The sequence below is a fragment of the Amphiura filiformis genome, chromosome 1 (genome assembly GCF_039555335.1).
Source record: "Amphiura filiformis chromosome 1, Afil_fr2py, whole genome shotgun sequence".
In the NCBI taxonomy this organism is placed as follows: Eukaryota; Metazoa; Echinodermata; class Ophiuroidea; order Amphilepidida; family Amphiuridae; genus Amphiura; species Amphiura filiformis.
In genome coordinates this window covers 35,089,964-35,107,816 of record NC_092628.1, presented here as the reverse complement: position 1 = coordinate 35,107,816, position 17,853 = coordinate 35,089,964, and the positions used below count along the sequence as shown (strand labels likewise).

At 40.1% G+C, this 17,853-nt stretch overlaps 1 protein-coding gene across 1 annotated transcript; it reads right to left on the bottom strand.

The window, feature by feature from the left end:
- Nucleotides 1-1,196: 1,196 nt before the first annotated feature.
- On the bottom strand, nt 1,197-17,477 carry LOC140146175 (uncharacterized). Its single transcript, XM_072167951.1, has 9 exons — nt 17,277-17,477; nt 15,792-16,868; nt 14,494-14,742; nt 13,883-14,061; nt 12,762-12,977; nt 12,133-12,326; nt 10,069-10,180; nt 5,007-5,187; nt 1,197-2,204 (listed from the first exon to the last, which is right to left on the bottom strand). The coding sequence occupies exons 1-9, from the start codon at nt 17,344-17,346 to the stop codon at nt 2,014-2,016; spliced, it is 2,469 nt and encodes an 822-aa protein (XP_072024052.1). The 5' UTR covers nt 17,347-17,477; the 3' UTR covers nt 1,197-2,013.
- Nucleotides 17,478-17,853: the final 376 nt, after the last annotated feature.

Below are 17,853 nucleotides of genomic sequence, written 5' to 3'. Positions count from 1 at the left end.
TGTGTAGATTCTTATATCCGCCACACAGAGCGCACACTTTGCCCATGCTGCTGAACTGTCCGTAGCGAAATGGTAGAGCAAAGCGTGTTCACTGAGTATATAATCAAATGAACGCCCAAACCAATAAAATATTTGGGCGCTGCAATAGGTTTGTTGTAGGCGAACCTCTGTTTTGTGTGCATGCGACAACTCAAGCACACCCTTGGGTTGGATTAGAACAAAGGGTACCTCTCGCTCGTGTAGGCGCTTTCACGTGACTTTCATTTGATTACTATTGAGAGAGCCAGGACAGAGTACACATCAGACGAGCTCCAGACAGGGTCAAAGTCTTGGTGTTGGACTGCACATCGGTTCATGGGCAAAGGGGGCAAGAGTGAAATACCAGTCTCAAATCTGATGGCAATACCTACATAACATCAGCAGATCAGAGGCTAAACCTGAATGCTTAGCAACATTATACAGTGAGAAATCAACCATCCCTCATGATCATGCTGAGAACTGGAAGCCAGTCCCCAACATTCCAACCAAGACTGCTTTCAAGTGTGGCAACATTGTATTCTGGCAAAAGCAAGTCAATAAGCAGTTGATGAAATTCGACATCAACAAAGCTTCTGGACCAGATGGTAACAGCAGACTGTGTAAAAGATGAGCCAAAATCCACTCTCTAATAGTCTTCCACGTACACTTAATCATGGTTTTCATGGAAGAAAGGCCCAACTCCATGGAGTTGGACCCTTCTTCCACAAATATTGGGCTAAAGAGGACTTTTGTTCATCCATGAAATCTGCTTTTAATTACAATAAACTATCTTGCTAACATATTACATGCTTCTACATTTGTGCAATTAATGGATAATTATCAAATTTCTGTAGCTATTTATAACACATCTGCTTAGGAACTGGCACTTGCAGTATATTAGTGGAAGAAGGGCCCAACTCCAGCTACCGTTGCCATGGAGACATCATATATAATTTCGAATGTATGTAATATTGTATGTTAATGTATTAAAGGTCCCTGTACTGAAGACTAAAACATTCTGTCTATAAAACTTTTCCAAATATTAAGTTTTTTCTTAATATCTCAAAAACAAGTTTTGATGGAGTCAATTTTGGGCCCTTCTTCCACTCAGGTATTCAATTATCAATCACTCTACTATTGTTACATTTATATAAAAAGTAGTGGTACAAAGAGAGGGGTCATGGTTTAAATGGGAAATTTACATTTAAGAATTTTTTGTTTATTTTAGGTTGAGAGATCATCCATGAAAAATCAGATAAATTATTTAATTTCTATTTACATAGAATTTTGTAATATTTTGAGCCCTATTTACATGAAATTGTGCAATTTTCATACATTTCCAGCATGTTGTATCGATCATCTCACCTTATGCGCAAATTGTTGTTTGATTTGATCAGTTAACATCGTACCGAGTACCAGCTCTCACTCGAGACCAATCATTATGTTCCTCTGTTTCGTTTTGGAGATAATTAATGTCATTTGTACTAATAATAACTGCTTTATCATTTTCGACAGTTTTGCAAAATAATGTTGCTTCCTTTCGAGTCCTAAAATTGTTGAAGTTCAAAGACGTCCCATTTCCACATACGGTAGTATAATGGCAAGTTTACAAAGCAGACCCAGAACTTAGTGTTTACTCCTGCCCAAAACTAGACATATATTTTATGCACCGTATACCCGGGAGTTATCGAACGTTATAAACACGTGCCTTCGCTGTATTTTAAAAGGCCCGCCTTTTTGCGTGATTTGGCAGTATCTATTGATTTTATGCTAATACTGTTATGTAATCAAGTATATGGTATAATAATTTATACATGTGGTTTGAAAGACAAAGGTGCATTATTTATGTGATCATCAAGAAATGCCATGTAAATTTTCAATACAAGAATGGGTCAAAGGTTAACTTTCATTACATACTGACCGACCCACGTATAAGCCTATTACAGGCATGCATATTTGGCATAATTATTTATGTTATTGTCATGTTGAAATAAGTTATTTAGGGCTCATATCAATAAGCTGTATTGTGTCCTCAGTTTTGGCTGCTCCGATTAGCGAAAAGTTCCCTCGTCGTTGCTTAACTTTGATTAAAAAGAACACAAGAAGTATGATGAGAAGCCCGATGCCAAGAACAGCCAGTGTACCTCCCACTGCAGATGCCATTCGAGATCGTACGCTGGAAGAATCTGTAATTAAACAAGGTGATATTGAAATAATTAAAATCAAACCTTGTAAGTAGATTTGACGCCGATAATGCTCTATGCCTGATAGACCCTCCCTCGGATCCCTTGGAGAACGACAACTTTCATGGCTCCATAGTAACCTTTGAAGTTATTTGCATTGACACCTGGACTCTGGACTTGGACCCATCCAGCTGGATCAACACATGCGCAGTTAAATCTCATTCTAATAAACAGCAAGTGGGTAAGAAGTGGACTCCGATCATCGTATTGTGAGCGTCCGCCTAGCTACCAGTCTGCGAACAAGCAAAGGAAATCCTTACAAGAGACCAACATTCAACTGTAGGAAATCGCAAGACCCTGATATAATGGAGGAGTTTCATCTGGAGCTATCAAACATATTCCAGTCATTGAGCATGGATGACACCTCATCCATCTCTGATAGGTTTATGAAAACCACACATCTGTCAAATACAGCGGAGCAGTGTTAAAGAAACCTGTTCCCTGGAGAAAGAGCGATTGGTGAAAGAAACACCATTTTGGAGAAAGCAGCGCAAGGAGATAACTATTTGGAGAAAGCAGCGCAAGGAGTTATATATTTGAGAAAGCAGCGCAAGAAGATAAGTGATTGGAGAAAGCAGCATCATTTTCGTGTGAGGATTTAATACGCAAGGATATTTATAAACGCAAGTGTACAATGGACTTCGCTGATTTTCGCAGGATAAGTGAATAAGGATATATTACATCAGTCGTCCAGAACATTGCAAGAACTCTAGGATCACCAACAAGAAAACCGCTGGTTAAGTACTGATAGAATAAAACTGTGATTGTGTGAGTTAACTGTATATGCAATTGTTGTATAAGCAATCATACTTTGTTTTCAATTAAAGACTTAGATTTTGTTGGCTTAATCAAACAGTGTATTTGTGTTGTGCATTCGTGTGAGTTCTTGTAAAAGGTGATTTTGGCCTTGAGTCAGTACGACTCGTAACAGTACCATCAACTATGTCACAGACTTCAAGTATATTTGGGTTTCAAGATGGGTTCTAGTGTTGAGACCTAAAAAGAAGAAAGGCACTAGCCTGGGCAGCTTACTGGAAACTGGGACACCTTTGGAGAAGCCCATCTCTGCCAATCGAAACGAAAATCAAACTATTTGAAACAACCTGTGTTGTTACTGTCTTTCTGTACGGGTGCGAGTCATGGGTGATCATTAAGGACATGCACATGGAGAACAAGATCAATGCCTTTACGACATCTTGCTTTACAGAGCAACACCACTCCTGACTTGTTGCCAGAGTCAAGACTCATCAACTCTAATGTCTTGGCCATATACTGCGTCCTACAGATGACGAGCCTGTGAAAGAATATGTCCTTCCTATTCCACCAGGGACGGCCGCGCACACAGTACTAGCAGTGTCTCTAGCATAACTCCTCCTGGGAGATACTGAAGGGATGCTGCAGCCAAACAAAATTGTTTCGCTAGACCAAGATCGCAACAGTTGGAGAAAGCTTGTAGTCGCCTGCTCAGCAGCCGACTGATGATGATGATGCCTTTGACTTGACCCTTCCCATAAAAAATATTATTTTCCACAAACACGGTAATGATCTATTACTTCCAGGAAAAAAACGCAGATTTTATTATAAAATCATGTTGCACATTATTTTGATCTCAATTGACCCTATGGTATTTGACATCAGGTCAAGTCCTTCCCCATGATCATTACTACTACGTTTGAGACAACTAGTATTGATACCTTTTGGTGGCATCTATTTTACGAAATACATGCACATACCTACAAACCCCCTCCCCCGCCAGAATTAGTAACAAGTTCAGGCGAGACTAAAACGACGATGTCGCTTTAGTGAATTGAAAAACTCCCCAGCGCTTATCAAATGAACTGCAGTGATCAATCATGCCGATCAAGTTCTGAGTATGATTGCAGAACGATATTGCTGACGGTAGATCAAGTGGACCTTGCAGTTCACACATAGAGTGAATAGTGCAGCAATGGTGGTGTGTACTGGACAACCAATTTACACTGGCTCCGCAAGTCACATTACGGTCATTGCGAAAAGCCTTTGTATTAAAGTATGCCAAGTCATTGTCGATGCCCAAATCGTCAACATGCGCACGCCGAGGGAATAACCATGACGGGTATGCTCCCCCGGAAAGACCCTTGTTTTTGAACCGCGCAGCTCGAAAGACCCCCGAATTTTGACAAAACAGAGTACTGAAGAGTGAAGACCCCTGATTTTGATCATTTCAGCGCTAAAAGACTCCTATTTTTGCTAATTCCTCGCATTTCTGTTTTTTCCAAGCGATTTTCAACCAGAATGACCTTGATTTTGACCGAGGATTTTGACCGATCGCAGCTCCGAAAAACCACTTTTTCCGGTTCGCCGTGAGCTCCAAAAGACCTTTCATCTCCGAATTCCGGGAGACATACCCACCAAAAATGATGGTATGCCCCGGGGGCGTCCAGGACTCTAGTACGCATTAAAAACGGAACGCTCATTCGCCTCCGAAGGAGTCACCCGCGCTACAGCATGAGTCTGCGCATCGGCGATGACGCATAGTTAGCGATTTCGGGAACGGGTTCGGAAATTACCAGAACGGTATATCCGCATCCACCTCATAGCTAAACCGTACGAAAATACACGTACTTGCCTTTATGCTAGGCTTTGGAAATGAGCAATGCGAAGAAAGGGTGACTATTAATTTAAAACACGACACAATAGTGTAATGTTCTTTTGAGGAATTGGGCATTACAATGGAAGTGTTTTCAGATTATAACATTTTCTTACCCCCGCGATCTTGTCCTAATATGATGGGTCCTTGTCTTATGTAAACATGTTCAGACGTCCTCAGATTCTGGTTTGTTTGTTGCACAGTGTCGCGTTGTCCTCGATCTGGTGCGGAACAGTCAGGGGTACACCTCGATGAAGAGTCGTTGTTACAAGCTAGCAGCCAGCAATGTATATAGGCCTACAGGATGAAATAATTGAGTCAAAATGGTAAAGTACTCCAGCAGGGCCATTCCTACCATTAGGCCAGTTAAGGCGGTCGCCTAGGGCGGCAAACGCAGAGGGGCGCAAAAAAGGCGAAAAAAGAAAAAACGGGAATGGAGAAAGAAAAGGGGAGAAAAAATGAGGGCGGATAAAAAGAAAAAAATGGGAGGAAAAAAAAAAGGGGGCGAAAAGAGAAACAGAAAACAGGGCGGAAAAGGGGGGGGCCTGAGAAAAAGAAAAGAAACGGGGCAGAGAAAAGGAAAGAAGACACGGGGCGGAGAAAAAGAAAGAAGAAATGGGGCAGAGAAAAGGAAGATGAAAATGGGCGGTGAAAAACCAGAAGGAAAAAAGAAAAATAGAAGAGAGGAGAAAAGAAACAGAAAACACTAAGTGCCGAAGAAGAACGAAGAGTGGGATAAAAAAATACAAAATACATAAACCCATAGGCGTAGATCCCGGGGATAAATAAATAAATGGATAAATCCCCCCCCCCCCATATTTTTCCGGGGATGGTCCATACAATCATTCCCCCTATGTTGACGCCTGGATATGTGGGTTTTTGACAAATTAACCTCATATTTGGCTATTTTACATAGGCGTAGATCCTGGGGGATGGGTGTGATAAATCCCCACCCAATATTTTGCCAGGGGATGGTCCATACAATGACCCCTCTCCCCCAATGTTGACGCCTGAATATAGGTTTCTGACCAAATTAACCTCATATTTGCCCGTGTTAGCCCCCATATTGCGAATTTTCGCGCCCTTTGCGCGCATTTATTCCACTTTTGCATCATATTTAATCACTTTAGGTTCTAAATAGCAAAAGTTTTCGCGCGATTCGCGCGCATTTGTACCATAAACTTATTCTGTCGCCAAAAGGTGCTTAGGAAAACGGTCGTGGGTAGTATACAAATAGTTCAAAACTGATGAGTTTTCAAGGGGGTAACCCCTTTTAACTCTTTTTTGGTATGCTTTGGTAGGGCGGCAGGCAGAGGCTTTGCATAGGGCGGCAAAATCCCTTGGAACGGCCCTGTGTACTCGGTGTTATCAGGTCAAAAATCTAAGTGAGGATCGAATTGCAGTAAGGGATAACTTTTTTCAGGTACACTCATAGAAATGACTTGTTCGCCTTGTTGGCGCAATTCAAAAGGAGTAAGTTTGGACGACTCAAAAATAGTGTAAAAGTTGCCAAAACAAAATTCATTTTAGTTATCCGAATTTAAAAAATGCTGAAAAAGCTGAAAAAGTTCCGTCAACTATAATCAACTTTGTTGGCATTACTTAAAAAGTTGATGTAAGTCGTTGCGTCAACTTTTTAAGTAATGCCAACTTCTGAATTCAAGTTCAGGGAACTTAGAAAAATAAACAAGGTTCAAAGAACCAATTAGTTGAGTTATTGTAACTCAACATGTAAGTTGATGTAACTCGTTCATATTAAGTTACTGGCACTTATTGTTTTGAGTTATTCCAATTTGGTACTTTGTTACTTAATTCACGTAATTTGATCATTTTCTGCACAATTAGCAGTATTCAAATATTTATTTTTGTAATCAGTGCAAAATTTTGTACTCTCTAAATTCCTAAGATTTAAAAATAAGTCTAAGAGACTTATTAAAATGACAAAACCTTTGAAAGACTTAATTTTCAAATCTTTATTAGAGTATAATTTAAATCCATTAGATTTGAATTTTAAGTCTTTTCGAAGTTTTGTCATTTTAATAAGTCCCTGGAATTTAGAGAGTATACTATAAGCACACCTCTAGAAAATTATGCTAACCTAGTTTCATTTTCTGAGTTGTAACAACTCAATAAAGTAAGTGCAAATGAGTGCGACCAACATAATGATATCGAGTCAGCGTTACTCAAAATTGTACGCGTTGGCATTACTCGAAAAGTTGACGCAATGACTTACAGCAACTTACTGAGTAATGCCAACGAACAATTTCTATGAGTGTAGTTAATATAATTATGTCTGAAAAAATCCATGTAGTTAGTCGGACAGTCAAGGGGCGCCTGCTATTGCTATCGTAGTTAATCCTGTTGCATCATCTATTCTACGGCGAATAATTCAGCTCTTATATACAGGGTGTCTCAAAAGTCTCTACCATTTTGAACCGTGAAAGGGGAAAACAAAGTATACATATTTGGAAAGAGTAAATCATGCAATTATTAGCAAAAAATGACTATTGAAAAGTTGTCAATAATTGTCCCTTTTATGGGGACATTTTGCCCCGCACAGTGTCATCGCCCCGATATCTTCATGGCAGAAATCGCCATGGTAGATTGAATCCACCGCCACGCATGGCCATTATCGACCTGTTTAATAGTTTTGAGCATAATAGGCCGAAGGACATCTGACGAAGGCTACTGACAATAGCCCCGATTAGGTCGGTGACTAACCTCGCTGTGTGTCAGTCAAGCATGGTATGCCATAGGTCATATTCTTTTAGACAACCTTCACGATTGGCCTATACACTGCGCTATATAATTCGGCACATATAAATCAGAATTATTGCGGAATTATTGTCATTTTTTGACTCAAGACGCAAGCTACTGTCTCAAAGCGCAAGCTAACGACTATCATATCTGTTCAAAATATATATTCATGTGCAAGGAACCACATCTGGTTTCTTTATACGAAATCATTTACGGGAGATATTCATCATTTTCTACACCGGTATCCAAAGATTTTCTTCTCATATCAAACTCGTGCATAGCAAATTCACGTGTATCGATCCCGGTATTCATTTTAGTATCTCTGCTAACAAAGTAATTATTAGCCAGGCGATGTCGGTGTGCCCCGCTCAACATCTTGAACTTATAGTGAATCAATCTGACGCTGATGCTGTCAGTCGGCAATGAAAACGTCTGCTCGTAGTTTACGCCCCCCCCCTCTAAAATTCATTTTGCCCCCAATGCCCCTCCCCCCTCCTAAAAACAAATATTTACTGCTCTTTATTTGGGGAATAAATAATCAAAATAGATCCCTGGGTGAATGGAGACCCTGGACCTACTATTTACCCTCAATGAGTTTTGGAAAAATAGTTGCCCTCGCACAGCATCATCATCCCTATATCTTCATGTCAAAAATTGCCATGATAAGATGGTAAATCCACTAGTTCTTCAACAGCCACGCAGGGCGAGTTTATTCGAGATGGAATTTCAATACGCACAGTAACGCTTATAAATGTTTTGTACAAAAAAGCAAAAATAACGATATATTAAAGGGTTTGAGAATATAATCACATCAAAAGAAACTACACCATCATATCACAACATGTAGTCTATTTTCATTATAGAAATAAAATCAATTCATCTCAATATGCAACGAAGGAATGTGATCTTATTGTCCCTGAGTTTACTATACTATTCTATAAAGACATTTGAAAGACTCGGTCTCAGCGCACTGAATGGTCTATTGTTCTATTGTGTCCGATTTGAGCGCTGACATATTGGAAAATGTTGCCAATCAATATTCATGAGAGTGTACATTCAACGTCCAATTTTCGAAATTGGGTGACTTGTGCTTGGCAGGTGTAAAATACATCTGACTGGGCGTTTTAAATACGTAACGCATAAAGGCATTGACATCATCGAATGGCTGCCTATAGTGTTGTTAGTGTTAGGCCTATGTGTGTGTGTGGGGGGGGGCTGTGTTTAGTTTCTATAATAATTATTATAAGGCCTACATTTATTTGTCATTCCTTTCTTTTCCTTTCTCTGTACTTATTCTTTCCTTGCTAAAGTATCACTCCCTCTTCTTATCTCCCTTCCCTTCTCCATCCCCTCATACTTTTTGTCCCTCTTTCTCTCTTCCTCCAGCCCCTCTCATTCTTCATGTCCCTCCTCCACCTCTTCCTCCCTCATCCCTCCCAAGACCTCTCACAAAAGAGCTTCCCCCTTCAGTACGCCACTGTTAATGACATTCTCCTTCTTAAAATAAAATAAAATGTCAATTTGTGAAACAACTTTTATTAAGGCTATACCGGTATACTTATTATATGTTACATGTATACGTAGCTATTACCATTATACAGTAATAGACATGCAGACATGGCAGCCTTGATCTGAATCATTCAGCAAGCGCATTCAATTTATTTAAATGAAGCACCTACTGTCAGTGGGGTCACAACGAACTGCATCAGCGGCTAATGTGTGCCTTTTGAGCTTACGGCTACTCAATTACACCCTTGAGTGGTATGACAACAAAAGGTACTTTTCATTATAGTAAGCGCTTTCACGCGACTTTCGTTTGATCACTTATTGACAGTAGTCTGCTAGGTAAAGCGTTAATACACTGTCGGGTCAGCTTACCGATTTAATGGTGGAAGCCCTTTGTCCCAAACAAAAGGTACCTTTCGATGAATAGCTTGTCAGATTTCAAATCGGCACAAGTGTACAATGCGTTACATAATCTATTGCCTCTCCATTCTTAATAGCTCCATGCTCGGTCTAGTACAGTGACAATAGATTTAGCTTCTTTATTTTGAAAGAAAACTCATAGCTGAATGTAATTTAACGCTGAGCTATTAGCGATTGGCATGATTGGTTTTTAGCCAATGATTGGTTTTTAACCAATCGCGCACCGAGCGCGGAGTGCAAGTATAAGCTCATTTTGTAATAGAAGCTACTCTCAGCAGCCGGCGGACAGTTTATAAAGACACGTGCTTTGATGCATATACAAAATAGGGCCCAATTCTTTACCTGGCGTGGACGATGTGCCACGGTCTCCAGTTCACCCCCGTTTGAACCGTTTCCCCCATGAGCACTCAATATTGGTACTAGGCCTATACTAGTCATCTGATAGACTTGACATATTACTAGGATTATCAATGTTCAATTATCAAGCCATTTTACCTTGTCAAGGGCTTCGTTTTTATTCTGAAGGAATACAAACGTTTGTATAGAAAACCGTTGCCTTACGTCATTGTTAGTCTGATAAAATAACACCGTGTTGTCCGATGGGCATCTGAAAATGAAACACGAGATGTAATATGTGTAAAGAATGCCTATGAGCGTAGCGTTCAATGGTGAAAAATATAGCACGATGTCAAATTTTGATTCAGATTCAGATTCAGATTAAATTTATTTCAAATTCGTGGCCCGTAGGCTAATTTACATGAAATATTACATTTGCGTTGTGAACATTAAAAGACATAAAACAAACATAAAATATACATAAAACACAATAAAATTGCTCAAAGAAATTAATTGCACTTACTGTGGCAAATTCTCACACTCATACAGCTCATACCCACCTACATCTCCACACACACCTTACTACACCCACACCCAAACTATCAGCCCTCCACAAACACACCCCACACACACCACAGAGGCACTAACAAAATTAATTCAATAAAACAGTAATTAATGAATAACATTAACAAAATATTGCACATAAATTGAACCAGCCAAATTATAAGGGACAAATTGGATACATCAAGATAAAAATACTGTCATAAAATCACAGTTAAAACACACCAGCTGAATATGAACATTTAGTAGATGAGTGAGATAGGGCATTGAGCTGTTCCCATATCTTTTTGTTTTGGTTCTGGGGACCTGATACTTATTGCACTGTAAGGTCATTGTGGGTCCCCATATTGTGTGGAAACCATTCCGAGTACCTATCAGATTCGACACATTGTTGAGCAAACTGTGTAGCCTACAGAGATGTAAATCTCCTATCATTCAAAGTTTGGAGTTCTAACTGATCAAGGGAATCTGTGTAGGATGAGTATAGTAATTAGCACCACGGCAAGCCCTCTTTTGGATGCGCTCTAATTGATGTGCCTGGTCGTGATACTACCATGCCAGACGGGGGCTGCATATTCGCATGTTGGGCAAACATAACCAATATCAGTTGGAACACCAAAGCGTTTGAGGCGTGAGAGCATGTACAACCTCCTACTGATTTTTGATACCATATTGTTAACCCGAGACTGCCTTCGCCTCGTCAAATGGAATAAACAAAATTTGGTAGAATGATAATACTGTTGCGTCAACGTCAGCCGGACGTCCTAGTTGTCATGGCTGTAGTGACTGTCCAGCGGATTCCGCTGTCTACAATCACGCAAATCTTAACATGGACCCCAAATTGATACGGAGGATATCATACTAGGGGAGGTGGTTTGAGCGGGAAGTTCCAGAAGCTATAACGAGTTGCCATCCCTCAATAATCGAGGGCCTGAGATTTCAACTTTCACATGCATATTCACTGGATTCATCATACAATATTCTTTGCCAGCTGCTGACATGTGACCAGTCTCCGATTACGATCAATACCGGAGCATCTCAATTGCCAGATTAAGTCCAATATGAGATTGGGTGAAAATATACAACAATCGAAAGGTTACCCAGCATTAAATTCATACATTATCTTCTGATTCTGGACGACTTAATGAATCATAACATACATCGTCATTATTTAAGGTAATTTTCCAAAATTCCCAATATTTGAGTCTTTACGGGACTTTTTAGCTTGTTTGGTACATATGTTTCATATCATTGACACAGTGGTCTATAATAGTGGTACGGGCTACATGGCTATGACTCATAATCGGAGGGTTGCGGGCTCGAAACCGCTCGGTTGTGCTATCGTCTTGTGCCCTTAGACAAGGGTCTTAACCTCTATAATTTGTCTCTCTCCGTCCAGGTATGTACAGGCATAAGTGCTGGGAAACCAGACTCGTGCGGGAAGAGTGGCGATCACCCACGGCTACCCACTGCAAGTTAATTCAGGGCACCTAATTCAGGGCAGTCTGTGCCAGCTTGTGGGCATTGTTCTGGCGTGCCTTTATCTACCTACCTTTCTTATTTATGGGGTATGCTGGCTGGGTGAAACTCGTTTGTGGATATCTTGGTCACGTATGTGTGTACTATCATACTTGAGTGCCCCTTCCCCGGTTAATAACCTACCCATCATCTATAAAAATGTAGTTTGGCGTCTCCATTGGATCACTGGATGCAGTCGCCAGGCATTGATGGGTCATCATCTTCAGGTTTGGCGTACCCATCACTGACGCCTCAAAATAGAGTGATTGGTCAAGTTGTACGGTTACAGGGAATTCTTCCTCAGTGTAAGCTTTGTTGTACTGTTTGCTGTGAAACATCTGTAACGCACGTCAATGTGAAGGTGTCAGTTAAAACCTAGCATTACAGGACAGATGTTGGTCTTAACGCAAACAAAAATGGCGAATGTCGCCTTTTGCATCTAAAATTATAAAGCGTTTTCAGTATGATCTACTTTGTGACGCGGAATCCATAAGATCTAAAATGTGACGCGGAATCCATGAGATTTGTGCTAGTTACGCAGTTTTTAAGATGTAAGAATATCGTATGGCAAGCAAGGGTCCTTGCTCGGATACTAGGAATGCTTCCTCTATCACGTCTATAATGATATTGAAATAGAAACGGCAACGGCATGATCTTGGCTTCTAAAAAAGATTGATTCATTGAGTTTGAGTTAAGAGTTTTCAGTAAAAACACAGATTAAAACAAAAAAGCTTTAAATGAAATATTGAACACAGGTCAACATCATAGCGTACCTGAAACGCGTAAGTAATGTTGACTAACTGTTCGTCACCATCCAATGTCTTGTTGATGTTCGTTGACTGCGGTGCAATAGCTAAACTAACTAGTACCAGATTGTTTTGAGAACATGTCACTGGGATGTTGAAGATCGGATCTCGCATGATTGGTCCTGGATTTCGTGGCCCTTCGTAAATCAAACGATTTTGGTATTGTGATAATTTATCCCCTTCCTGGAAGGATGATGAAATCATAAGACCAATTAAACATGATAGTAGAAGATAGAGATAACAGATAGCAATGAATAAATACCATTAATAGAATTACTCTAAGTAACGAATTCATACATTAGAAAGTTGCACGATGAGGTCTAATAAATCCGATGAAGCCACAGATGTAGATGACATCAAACATGAAGATTTTGTGACGCCCCCTTGGTCCCGGTGGCGCCCCTTGATCCCGGGGGGTCAGGAGGTTGTCCCAAACAGAGTCGATGTCTAACCCTTTGTCACGGTTCAGTCTGATGACAGATCAAAGGAGATAAGACATGTGAAGGAGGTGTTACACGAGAGCGGTTTTCAAGATTGGACATTGTTCAGGGCTCGTCCTAATCAAAAAGAACAAAATAAGGACAGCGACGAAGATAGCAGCAAGAAGGGCGTTTTTGTCACCTTGCCTTACGTGGAAGGCCTCTCTGCAGGTATTAGCACAGCTTTCAAACCTCAGAATACCCTATGCAGATCTATTGTCTCCCCAAGGGACAAAACTGAACAAGAAAAGCAATCTGGTATTGTGCACAGCACCCTTGCAAACACTGTGGCTCCCTATACATTGGTGAGTCTGGACGCAAGCTCGAAGAGAGGCTAACTAAACGTAAATCCAAAGCGGCCAGTTCCATGTCAGCGATAAGGGAATATATTGACAGGAGCAAAGGGCACCAGATTTACTGGTGTTGCTTTCTATTTGTTTCCGACCATGTATTTTTCTGGGACACCCCCTATAAACACCAAGAAGTAAAATGTATTAAGGTATTGTAAGTAACTGTTTCGACAGTTTTGGTAAAGGTTAACCAACATTTATTAGGTCTCACCGTGCAACACTTCTAAAACACTTCTAAATTAGCATGTAAATATCTTACCGCAAGAACAGTACCACATTCCGTGTACGATGCTATTATGTAAATAATGGTGTCGTTCATGACGGTGCGTCCGAAACACGTTGGATCAGTAAAATGAACATCCCTAGCTTCACCGTCGGTTAGCAGTGATTTATTGACAAATACTGTCATCTGATTGGATCCGCACAATAGCCCTAAACCTATTTGTCAAGTTAAAAGTAACAAATGTAAAGGAGGTAATTAATTTTCCCTACTATTAGTCACCTGAGAAATGTATACCAGGAATGTTCATCATTGGAAGATTAACCCACCAAAAATCAATCTAGACAGAGACGCTAAGACAAACATCTGCGCAAGATGAATGTTTTCCTGTTGGTTCAACATTGCTTGGCCCGGACCTTCGAGACCCACGGTTCCATATGATATAACAATGTATACATGTATTCTCAAACCTTGAAACAGGCGAGACGCACATGTGTACACTAAAATGTCTTGAGGCTCTCAATGGCAGGTGGTCATGGTGGTGTCATGAAACATAAAGACCCCTTGATTTCTTCAGAGTACAACAAAGATCACTAATATCTTCCATTATTATTTTTTTATTCATATTTTTCACTTGATATTCTACATACCGTCGTCACCAAGATATTGCGGGATGTCGTTTGGGACCACTTTCGCAGATGTTGCCATCCTATTTTTGATATTGTAGCCTGCTTGATATACGTATCCAATCTTGTATGAAATAGCATGTATCTCCACGGTAAACAAAGCAAAAGACGTATGAGAGACCGAGTGGATGCCAATCTCAGTTATTGGAATTCGTACTATACAATAGCTTACTGGGCTTGTTACTGGACTTGTTAGCACGTCCAACGGAGTTTCTGTGTAGAGATGAGGTTATAAGATTGTGTTTAAATTGTATTATATGAGCTTACATTAATACTCTTATAATAAAAATGGAGATTCTGACCATTAAAGGGGCATTTCGTGATCCACAGCATCATCCCCCCACTTTTCTCAAAAAAAGTTGAGATTTTTATATCACTGGAAACCTCTTGCTACAGGGTGTATCAAAATGATTGGTACCCATCAATTTTGATGTTTATTGAAAAGCCGGCCTCTTCCAAATACAACATTGGATACTCTTGAAATGTTCAGAATGTATAGTTTATTACTTGTTTTACAATTAATCTACAAATTATTTGGATCTCATGTTGAATTTTGATGTGTCCGACTCATCCATTATCAAAGAAAACTGATGGGTACCAATAATTTTGATACAGCTTGTACATAATGTTTACGTACAAAATATTTCTGGCAGATTAATTCGTTTAGCAAAGATATCGTGAAATTTGAATTTCGTTCTGGTGCACCAGAACGAAATTACAACACATTGTCTATGGAGCAGTGTAATACACATAATCATGCATAACTCGCAAACGCCAAATCGGAATCAACTGAAATTTTGGGAATAAGCTCTTTTCGTGGATATCTACTGAAAAATGTCATAAAAAGAAAATGCTAGGATCACGAAATACTCCTTTAACATGTTTTTCGCCTGTTTTCGCCTGTCATTATAGGTAGCAACTTAACATGTAAATGAATACTACAGCCGTTTGTTGGGGGACGCATTTCGATCATTCTGTATTGAAAGGAAAGACATTTGGGATGCAGCTTTATCTTGACGACGAAAAACAACTAAATGCCTTCATAGAAAACGTTCTTTGCTTGGAATTTGCCCAAGAAGAAGCGAGTAAATAGACGCAAATGGAATACTTGCCTATAAAAATCCGTCTTTCAGGTTTCCTTGAAAATTGCCATAACAGAGACTCCTATCGTGCGATTGGTGTTAAGAATTGGGATCGATTCACGTCATAAATAAAACAGCACGAAAAATCTGGCTACTTTTTTAGATAGGATTATATCTTACCTAAAGGTCTTCCGTCCAAGAGTAGTCCATCACTAAGAGAACACCCTATGGTGATGCTGAGAGAGTACTTTGAGGCTGCTCTAGTCGGCAGATACGCCACTGGAAACGTCACATCGGGGATAAAATGACTCACTGCTGGAACAATAACCATTATAGGGTCACCCTCTGTATTGGAGCTATCACCACCTTTACCGTACTTGAACACTAGAACAGGTGCGGATGACGAGATATACGAAACCGTGTCATCTGAAACGTCTGACTCGTAGAACTGACCAGCATGTATTTCAAATGTGTTATTATTAGCACCAAATCTTAACTGAGTATTGTCTTCCGTTGCTAGCACGCGAAATATGTAACCTGTTGTACGATCCTTAAACGGACTGATAACAAAATTAAGTCCTGCGCTTCCAACGTCCGTAAGATGAACTACCAAGTAATTACATCGATCTTTAGTAGATGGCACTTTGGAGCAACCGCTACCAGACATGACAGAAACGGGTTTATCGGCAGTTATGACAGTTCCGGTGAGATCGGCATCGCTCTGTAATTGATACGTACCCGAAGGGGCAAGAACTTTGCGATAACGTTGTCCATTTCTGGTCTCTATTTCAACAACTGTTTCGTCATCAATCGCTGTGACGGTAAACTCCGATTTACGGCTAGAATAGGGCGCGAATGACGCTACGTAGTATTTACTACCAAGTGAGTCTACTGGCATGACATTTGTGCTACCTACCAACCATTCCGATATGAAGTTACTGTACGAATAAAACACATGGACCGCCACATTTCCGATCGTTTCAATTGTGATAGCCCTGGGTGTTTCAGAAAAGCTGTATCCTAGATAATCTGTCGCGGGGATGGAAATATTGCTTGAACGTGCCAAAGTTACCGTGAAGGATTGTCCCCATGCAACTCCGGGGGTATTTACTGTTCCAGTTATAGCGCGGGATGAAGGCGTCGATATCAATATGTGGAATGTTGGTCTGTAAATGCCAGTAACAGAAGTGGGTTTGTAAGGGGTTGGCATGGCAAACATAAACTTCCTACCCAGAGAATCTATCTTTTCGGCGTAACCTATAAATTAAAAATGGCACATCAGAGACATTTTTAAAAAATTTACATCGTTTTATCGGTGTTTTATTTTTAATGAGGATCGTCGCTGCTTTGGTGTCATGTCACGGTATGACTAATCAATAAATAATGTTGCTAGGTTTTGCTCGTGTGCGAGATTGTATGCATTATCGCTGTTTTCATGATGGTCAAGTTGAAACAACAGTGTAAGAGCGAAAGAACATGACTATCCTTAGCTTCTTGTGAATTGCGCTGATGCTGTTTTATAAAAAGCATATCCAATTTAATACGAACTCGGCTAGTGTAAATTACATCAATTTACTTTTACCTTGACACAATAGCAAAAACACTCCTAAGTTTTACTATTAACTACATTTAAATACCGATCAAGTTCAAATACAATTTCCGTACCTCTTTCCAATAGCTGTACACATAATGCAAGTACTGCCACAAATCGGTAAATTCTTTGTTTGTATGCCATGATGCTTCATCGAAACTTTACACTTTCTGTATCGAAGCTCTTTCATTTGATAAAGTACACACCATAATGAAAAGCAGAGCAGTAAAGATGCCCTTTCTTTTCCTATAGTCACGGTTACAGTTGAATTCCGGAAGCGGTTTTAAAGGACCATGCACTTGAACGTGAAGACTTAATAACCTCATCAGGATATCGTTGTTTATATCAATCATTTTGTAGGTCTACTGTTCAGCAATACGTACACTGAACAAACCAGCACAAACATGTTAATGTCGACCATACACCCAATAGCTTCCAATATCCCCAATGGTTTGTTGGTTCCATACAATCCCCCCCCAGCCCCCCCCCCCCCCCCCCACACACACACACACACACACCTACGTGCAATCGCCGACAAACGTGGACGTTGTTTAGGACTATGCAAATGTGGACGTCCGAATCCGTACTCACCATTTTTTCTTGGTGTTTTTTTTTTTTTTTTTTTTTTTTTTTTTTGTGATTTTTGGAATT

Coding starts and splice junctions, on each gene's coding strand:
- LOC140146175 (XM_072167951.1), bottom strand. CDS start 17,346: ATGGCATACAAACAAAGAATTTACCGATTTGTGGCAGTACTTGCATTA. Junction 14,743..15,791: donor CTTGGACGGAAGACCTTTAG/GTAAGATATAAT, acceptor ATCTCTACACAG/AAACTCCGTTGGACGTGCTA. Junction 12,978..13,882: donor AATGTGGTACTGTTCTTGCG/GTAAGATATTTA, acceptor TCATCCTTCCAG/GAAGGGGATAAATTATCACA.